The sequence below is a fragment of the Lipotes vexillifer genome, unplaced genomic scaffold (genome assembly GCF_000442215.2).
Source record: "Lipotes vexillifer unplaced genomic scaffold, Lipotes_vexillifer_v1.1 scaffold230, whole genome shotgun sequence".
NCBI classification, from domain to species: domain Eukaryota; kingdom Metazoa; phylum Chordata; class Mammalia; order Artiodactyla; family Lipotidae; genus Lipotes; species Lipotes vexillifer.
This window is the reverse complement of record NW_006775143.1, coordinates 7,224,870-7,234,385: the sequence shown is the minus strand read 5'-3', so window position 1 is coordinate 7,234,385 and position 9,516 is coordinate 7,224,870. Positions and strand designations below refer to the sequence as shown.

At 39.6% G+C, this 9,516-nt stretch overlaps 1 protein-coding gene across 1 annotated transcript in view; it reads right to left on the bottom strand.

The window, feature by feature from the left end:
• Positions 1–7,936, bottom strand: part of LOC103078434 (olfactory receptor 2K2) — a 12,323-nt gene extending 4,387 nt beyond the window's left edge. The window contains 3 exon segments of the mRNA XM_082930866.1: positions 6,962–7,430; positions 7,432–7,607; positions 7,610–7,936. Of these exon segments, the coding sequence (XP_082786992.1) occupies positions 6,962–7,430; positions 7,432–7,607; positions 7,610–7,936 (972 nt within the window).
• Between the last annotated feature and the right edge of the window lie 1,580 nt (positions 7,937–9,516).

Below are 9,516 nucleotides of genomic sequence, written 5' to 3'. Positions count from 1 at the left end.
GCTGTACGCGGGCCTCTCACTGTTGTGGCCTCTCCCGTTGCGGAGCACAGGCTCCGGACGCGCAGGCTCAGCGGCCATGGCTCACGGGCCCAGCAGCTCCGCGGCATGTGGGATCTTCCCGGACCGGGGCACGAACCCGTATCCCCTGCATTGGCAGGCGGACTCTTAACCACTGCGCCACCAGGGAAGCCCCAAGTCTTGTAATTCTTAAATCAAATTTATTCCTAAGTGTTTTACTCTTTTTGATACTACAAATGGAATTGTTTTCTTAACTTCTTATTTGCATTGTCAACTAATATTGTATAGAAATAGCACTGATTTTTGTGTGTTGATCTTGTATCTTCAACCACTGAGTTTGTTTTCAATTGTATAGAATTTTCTATACCTAAGATCTTGTCATCTACAAACAAGGATTATTTATTTCTTCCTTTCCAATTTGGAAACACACAAACTACCAAATCTGACTCATGAAGAAATAGAAAATATGGACCCACCTTATAACTAGTAAAAAATATTGAATCAATAATCAAAATTCTCACAACAAAGATAATCTCAGGACCAGAAACTTTACTGTTGAATTCTTCTAAACATTTAAAGAATTAACACCAATGCTCTCAGACTTTTCCAAAAAATAGAAGTCATTCTATGTCATTCTATGAGGCCAGCATTACCCTTAAACCAAAGCAAGACAAAGAAATCACCTAAAGGTTTGTTATCATCATGATGTACGGTAATACAAAAGCATTATTTATAATGTGAAGTGATTGTTCTGCCTTGGTTTTTAGATTTTTTCACACATGTCTTTCCTGTTAGATTTTGGACTCCCTAAGCACAAAAAAACATGTTTTGCTTATGTCTGCATCCTCCATGACACCCAAAAAAGCACCTCACACTCATTCAGTATTGAGTAAATATCTACTGAATCATTAAATTAATGAATAAATAAATTAAAGTGTATTAGTATTTTTTAAATCACTTGAAAAGAAAACTACAGACCAATATCCCAATATCTATTTGCCAAATAGAGCTAGAGAATTAAGGAAAAGGCCTGAAGTAATCTGGTGGAGGTAAAGGCGTACTGCTAACTCTGTCAAGTGAAAACAGATGGTTTCTTGTCTTCACATTTTTGAGAGAGGGAGGGAGGGAGGAAGGAAGGAAGCCACCACTCTAATAAGGTCTAGAAAAGTAGCTGCAATTAGAACCACCATAAAAATAAGTATATGTTAATTCATTTTCATTCCCCAAAACCTGTCAATCTTCTTGCACCTACCAATTTGGAAAGTTGAGGATGTGACAGAAATCACCACTCCTTGAATCTTCTAAGACTTTGATTTCCTTTTTTCTTTAATTGAAGTATACTTTTGTTAATTTCTGCTGTTCAGCAAAGTGGCTCAGTTTTATATATATATATACACATTCTTTTTCATATTCTTTTCCATTATGGTTTATCACAGGATATTGAATATAGTTCCCTGTGCTATACAGTAGAACCTTGTTGTTTAGCCATTCTATATATACCAGTTTGTATCTGCTAATCCCAAACTCCCAATCCATCCCTCTCCCCTCTCTCCCCCTTGGCAACCACCAGTTTATTCTCTATGTCTGGGATTCTGTTTCTGTTTCATAAATAGGTTCATTTGTGTTGTATTTTCAATTCCACATATAAGTGAGATCATATGGTAGTTGTTTTTCTCTTTCTGACTTACTTCACTTAGCATGATAATCTCCAGATGCATCCATGTTGCTGCAAATGGCATTATTTTGTTCTTTTTTATGCCAAGACTTTGATTTCTATGACTCCATCAGGAATGCAATATGGTCTTTTTTTTTGGCTGCGTTGGGTCTTCATTGCTGTGTGCTGGCTTTCTCCAGTTGCAGCGAGCAGGGGCTACTCTTTGTTGTGGTGTGCAGGCTTCTAATTGCAGTGGCTTCTCTTGTTGTGGAGCACAGGCTCTAGGCACGCGGGCTTCAGTAGTTGCAGCACGTGGACTCAGTAGTTGTGGCTCACAGGCTCTAGAGCACAGGCTCAGTAGTTGTGGCACACGGGCTTTGTTGCTCCGTGGCATGTGGGGTCTTCCCGGACCAGGGCTCGAGCCCATGTCCCCTGCATTGGCAGGCGGACTCCCAACCACTGTGCCACCAGGGAAGTCCTGCAATATTATCTTTAATGTTATAATTTGGTAGCAAAGAGAAGTTCCAGGGGCCTCAGCTTGGATTTTCCGACTATAATGTTCCTTATTCCATAATTCATAGGGTCAATGTGGGGATGTGCCACTTGCTGATAATATCTATTCCAAATATTACATGCAAACTGAGGAAATAACCATGGGGCTGTTTTCAGAGTTTCCATGTGTGAACTTTGAAGTGAATCTCAATCACCTGCAATTCATAGGCAGACTCACTGACATATATACTGCAGTGTCATTCTGGGTCTTTAGGAATTGGAGTAAGATCTGCATGAATGTCCAAGAATCCAAAAGTGCTCCCATTTCACAGCACAGTCCTTTTGAAATCAAGATGTAGCAGGAAAAATAAAGGTCCCAAAGATGTCCACATCCAATCAGGATGCAGAATCAGTGAATATGTTAGATTAGATGGCAAAGAAGATAAAGGTTGCAGATGGAATTAGGTTGTAATCAGCTCACCTTAAAATAAAGAGATTATCTGTCTTGGTCCAACATCATCACAAAGGTCCTTAAAACTGGAAGAAGGAGATGGAAGAGATAGTTAGAGAAAGAGATGTGATGACACAAGCAGGGTCACAGTGATGCAGTATGAGGAAGACTGGACTCATCTTTGCTGGCCTTGGAGATGGAGGCAAGGGCCATGCATTAGTCTGCTCAGGCTGCCATAATAGAGTACCACAGACTGGGTGGCTTAGATAACAGAAATGTATTTTCTCATAGTTCTGGAGGCTGGAAGTCCCTGCCCCAGGTACAAAAGAGTGAGAGGATAGAGAGAGAAAAAAAGCAGTGGGGAGTCTTCCCAAGCTCGTGGGACCACAGTTCCTCCAGTCAGGAAGGTTCTCTTTCCTAAGGATTTTAGGTGCCTGCCCAGCCACCACTGCTGGAGCTGCCACTGTCACCACAGGATTGCCTGGGAGTTTGGCCCAGAGATAATTTTTTTATATAAGGAAATTTCCTTTGCTCCCCATTTCTCCTTTTCAGACCACAAAAAGGGAGCTTCTCTTGGAGCTCCTTCTATCTTTCTCTCTGAACCCAGTGTGTAGGTTTGGGTTTCAGGCTGCCCTTGAGTCTAGGCCAAGAGGTGCTGGATGGGTGGAGGAGAGAAAGAAAAACAAAAAATTCACCATCAGTTTGTTGGTACCTTGTGTTCTAGTTTCCTTCCCAGGTCTGTGTGCTACCATTTATTTTTCAGAGCCCTCAAATGACTGGTCCATGCATTCTGTCTACAGTTTTTAATTGCAGTCAGTGAGAAAAGCAGGGTAGAGTGGGCTTATTTCATCTTGATCAAAACTGGAATCTGCCTTCTGGCTTCTGCCCTCTCCCTGCTTTAGAGGTTGCTCCTTTTCAATGCCGCTTTGTTGGTTTTTCTTATTTGATGGGCTTTAAATATTAGTGTTCCTCTAGTTTCACTTAGGCAATTTTCTCACTGTATACTCTCTCCCTAGTTAAGTTAACCATGTTCAATACTTAAATTATTATATATATGCAAATATGTCACAAGTTTATATCTCCAGGCTGATCTTTCTTGTTAATTCCAAACTAGCATATCCAGCTGACTCCTTGATATCTCTTACGTATCTCAAAATCATGACAAATTCCACATGTCTAAATTACAACTCACGGTTTACCCTTCAACCCCCAAACTTGGTCCTCTTCAAGTATCCCCTATGGCAGTTAATGACATATCAGCCTTCTTTTTTTTTTTTTTTGCGGTACACGGGCCTCTCACTCTTGTGGCCTCTCCCATTGCGGAGCACAGGCTCTGGACGCGCAGGCTCAGCGGCCACAGCTCACGGGCCCAGCCGCTCCGCGGCATGTGGGATCCTCCCGGACCGGGGCACGAACCCATGTCTCCTGCATCGGCAGGCGGACTCTCAACCACTGCGCCACCAGGGAAGCCCTATCAGCCTTCTTTGACACCTGGAAGTCACCTTTGACATCCTCATCTCTCTCACCGCAGGAATGGTCAAGTACCTACTTGAAGAGCCATCAAAAGTTTATTATATGCATATTTGTATTCAACAGATATTCACTGAGCACTTGGTCCTTCACAAAAAGTATGCACCGAATGTCTTCCCTGTGCCAGACCTTGTGCTAAGCTCTGGGTCTACAGTGGTAAATGAAATTCATACAGTCCTTGCCTCAATGAACCCATAGACTAGTGAGAAAGATATTAAACAAGTAAACCCACAAATTATTATCAAATTTCAAATTGTGCTAAGTGCTTTTAATAAATGAAGCAAGACAGAGCACAACACTTTAATAGAACTAAAAGGAATTTGGGGTTCCCAGAGCAGAGAATGTAAATGGTGGGTAATCAGATTATGAAAGTCTATGCATGTCATCTTAAGGACTTCAAGCTTAGGGTAATAAGAAGCCACTAAGGGATTTAAACAGGGAAGTGACAGGATCTGATTTTTCTGAAGCATAAATATGGTCATATCATTCATTCAGGAACTGACTCTGTCAGAGGTGGTTTTACCTTCTCTGTCAAATATATCCCTCTTTTTAATGATACCTGACAAGGATCCCTTACCTGAGAATCTATAAAACTAATGATTGTAATTAGTACTGGTTGAGATGGAATCTAACCCAAATGACAGAATGTACCATTTGCAAATAATGAACTTTAGTATTGCCTGTAATATATGAAACACATTTATATTTATATTCACTTGTTGTTTTTCACAGTAACTTTATGTAACATATCACTGTAACTACTGTAACTCCTAATCTCTTAGCCAAGAGCTACTAGGGAGATATCTGCCAGGGTTCCATCCTGGGTCCTCTTCTGACATCAGGATCATTTATAACCTACCTCAGTGACCCATGTCAATATGCTCAGTTCCTTGTGTCAAAGCTGATATACTAATTACTAAGGGTGTTCAGTCTCTGTGTCTTCAAATTCTCAGAGCTCATTCTTTGCAGTAAAGATTCCAGCTACTTCTGTAACTCTGGTTCTTCCTGTTTATATTTGGTACCACACATATTATAACTAAGTCTAGGAGACAGACAATTCATTCTACTCTACTATAAAATCCAGCTCTGCTCCTCTAATAAAAGCCTACTATCAAATGTCACTTCAAAATGATTTTGAAATTGCCAGGAAATGAGTGTGGTAGTTGGGTTGAAAAGGCTGAGGTATTTAAGAGAAAAAGAATTACTTCTAGGATGAAAGCTTCCTGGTCAGCTCTCCCCTACCATCCTAAAACCATCTACTCAGGGCTTGTTTCCATCCCCCACCATCAAACATCTCTTGGCAACAACATCTGGCACCAAATTTGTCTCCTTGTTCCATCACCAGAATTTTGCCATGGGATTATTTCAAGTGTCTCTCTGTGTGGGCTACACATCCAGGAACATGTAATGGAAGCCGCAGATCCAAGGGAATGGTCCAGGAGTTAAACAATCCAGAACTCAACGTCCAATACTAAAAGTATTTAGGTCTTTCGTATTTTGAAATTTTTCAAGTAGGTTAACCTTCCTCCACTCAAAACCCTCTCCCCTTCCCTACTGTAGAAGTGGAGGTAGGCAAGTAAGAAGGTACACATGGAGGCAGAAGGAATGGGGGAAAAAACAAAAGGAAAAGAAAAAATGGATAAATTACAGCTATTCCCACTTTTCTTTTGGAATGATAGGTTTTCACTGGAAATAATCTCTCCCAATGTATGGTCATCTTATAACCTATTTCAGAGTTTCTTGGGGATCTATTATAAGTGCAGATTATCAGAATAATCTGAAAATATTAGATTATTACTGAATCAGAACATCTGAGAGTAGGGACCCAGAGTCTGCATTTTTAAGAAGCAATATTTTCATACAAATAAAAGATTTAAAACAACAAATGTAAATATTGTCTCTGTGATTGTTGGATATTAACAAAGCAATAGACCTCCTTGCCCACGCTGTTTCTTCTTCATAATTTTCACAAATGGGACTTACTTTTCAAATAAAGAAATTGGTTGAAAGCTGATAAATTTATTAGTTTACTGGATGACTGCTGTAAACAAAAGGTACAAAATAACAGGAACCCATGACTTTGTGAAGTCAATCATCCAATGAAGAAAAAAAGACAAACACACATTAAAAAAAAAGACCTAATTAGTGTATGGGTGGTATACTGGCATAGAAATGCATACAATTTGTGCAAGTATCTAGGTGCTTAGAAAAGCAAGGTTGACAGCTGAGCAAATCAAGTAGGCATTGCTGCCTTATTCAGGAAGTCAAGAGTTTGAATGAGGAGTTTTGAATAAGGAAGGGTAATTAGGGAGCCACTCAGTGTGTAGACCAAGCTCTGGCAAAGAAGTCCAAAGGATAAGGGTTGCAGTTCTGGTCCTACAGCTGTGATGTTGAGCAAGTCTTTTAATTTTTCATTGATTCTGTTTCACTGATTCTGTTTTCTCGCTTAAGTAACCAAGGCCAATGTCTATTGTTTCTTTGTTTCTTTATGCTCTCACCTCATTCTGGGAAGGATTTAAGGCAGAAATGATAGACAAGTTTCTTCTGCACCAACATTCACTGACTCTAAATTCATACAAGTTTCCTTCTGGTGCAAATGTGTGATGACCCTATAGCCCCAAACTTCTCACAAGCATAAGACAGAAAAGACAGAAATTACTACTAAATGCAAGTTGGAACCTATTATTGCCCATACGCAATCACTCTGTATACACCTATCTCACAGCTGTAAGATGAAAGAACTCAAGTTCAAGTCAGTGTTCTAAGGGTGAGTGTATTGTCTTGAATCTCTCTGTTGAGTTCTTCCAGGAGCATACCCTTGGTGAAACCGCAGGCCCCCAGTCAGAGATTTTCCTGTATTTGCTGCAAGTATATTTGGCCCAGCACTTTTTCACAGCATCTTTGACTCCCTTGTTTCATAAACTGTAAGTTATGGGGTTCAGCGTAGGGGTAAGAACTCCATAAAGCAACGAGATGACTTTATCTATTTCTTGTGAGCCTGACGAAGAAGGCTTTAGGTATATGGAAAGTGAAGCCCCATAATACAAGAACACCGCAGTTGAGTGAGCACCCCAGGTAGAAAAAGCTTTGTTTCTTCCCTCTGCTGAGCTGATTCTCAGAATAGTGGAAAGGATGACGACATAAGAGATGCAAATTAAGAGCAATGGAACGGGCAGAAGGAGCACACTGACCACCAGCATGATCGTGTCCATGAGCAATGACCTTGTGCAAGCTAGCTTCAGCACTGCCAGAATTTCACACTTGAAGTGACGGATGAAATTCCCAGAGGGGTATCTGCAGGGCGAAGCTGGTTTCTAGCAGGGCTATCAGAGAGCCCATCACCCAGGAGACAGTGGCCATCTGCACACAGACCTGCCTGTTCATGATGATGGGGTATCTCAGCGGCTTGCAAATGGCCACGTAATGGTCATACGCCATCAGAGCCAGGAGCAGGCATTGCTCCTGGAGCCCAGAGCAAGGGACAGATACATCTGTACAGCACACCCAGAAAAGATGATGGTTTTCTGGGATGACGGCAAGTTCACCAGCAAAGTGGGAACAGAAGCAGATGTGTAACAAATATCCATGAAAGAGAGATTTCCAGGGAACAAGTATATGGGAGTTTGAAGGCATGAATCTAGGACAGTGATTAAAATAAGAGTGCTATTGCCCAAGAGGGTTATCAGATGCATTACAAGGCTGAAGACGAAGAGAACAATCTGTAACTTTGGGTATCTAGAAAAACCTTCCAGGAAAAAAACACTCCAACTGGTGAGATTTTCGCCTTGCATTTGCTTCCTTTTACCTGTAGTTATTCTAATATTATTCTATTCATTTCATCTGAGGACACAAAGAGAGGGATAAAGTATAATGTTCATTGAGTTAAGAAAACACTTTTGAACTTATTTTTCACTATTATACCATACGAAATCACAGGGCAATGTATCTATCAATCTAAGAGGAGGGGAAACAGGTTTGGCCTGTGTCCCTCAGCGGTGGGTCAGCGACTTACAGACGAACCAACTAGAGCTCAGCCAGCTTGGTGTTGGGCCTGAAAAGCAGAATCAGTAGATTAGAAGTCTCTTCAGTTTTCTTTGCCCTTCTTTCAAAACAAAATTTAGAAAAGACTGAATTTGAAAACAAGAATAAACAAATTTAATATTTGAATCTCAGCTCGTAATCCTTTGCTTGGCACACAGCAGGTTTTCAGTAAAGATTTGAAAGTACTGAGTAATGAAAAATATGAAAGAACATTGAATAAGCTATTGAGCACTAATTAGAAAACTCAGTCAAATAAATGAGGAAAAGAAAGCACATCTGTAAAAATAAAAACCAGTAATGATCTTCAGTGGAAGAAGAGGAGGAATGTTGAAAGGAACAAATAAATGAGTTTTAAACTAACACCTATGAAGTTCTGGGTCTAAATGAACCCTGTCCTTTCCAGCTAACAGCTTAGAGGTCCACACACTTGTTTCAAAAATGATGACATTGTTTGAAGCATTGTAGATACCCATTCTGATTCTATGTAAGAGCCAGTTTACAAGTCACGTCAAATAACCCACCTCATTTAAACACTATTACATCCCCTGTACAGTTTCATTCATTATTGGGACCCATACCTTTGTGAGTATGTAAATAGTTCTAAAAATTATACCCAGGCAATACTCTTATTATACATTAAAACTCATGAAGATCCAGAAAATGCAGAAATTAAACTCCCTTTAAAAATTATCTTAAAATCTCTTGGCAACAACATGGATGAACTTGGAGGGTATTATGCTTAGTGAAATCAGTCAAAGACAAATACTGTATGATATCACTAATTGTGGAATCTAAAAAATAAAACTAGTGAATATAATTTAAAAATTATAGATCATCTAATTATATACAAGACGCTTAAGGTTTTATTTCTTTTTTTTACATTTCACATTATTAACCAAAAAAAAAAAAATTACAAAAACTTACCTTGCTTACGCACTGATATTGCTCTTTATCACCATCAATCTTCCTTTCCCCACTAATTATTTTCTATTTTCAAATATACCGTTCTTAAAAATTCCCTTCATTGTCATGCTACATATGTAAATTGCCATCCTATTTTTGCTTTCTTTCACAGGTAAATTCCTTAGTTATATGGTTTATCTTACAAGAGTTCAGTCTTCACTTTCTCATCACTAATTCAGTCATTATTATCATTTGTCTCCCAGTTCTTCATATTTAAAAACCTGGTCTAAACGGTTATGGTGAAAATAATAATGGTGTGAACAATACCTTATACATGGCCCTATAACAGTGGCATGATATTTGTCAAATACTTTTCATTATATTACATAATTATCTCGACCTCTTCCCCACTGTATTGCATATCCAG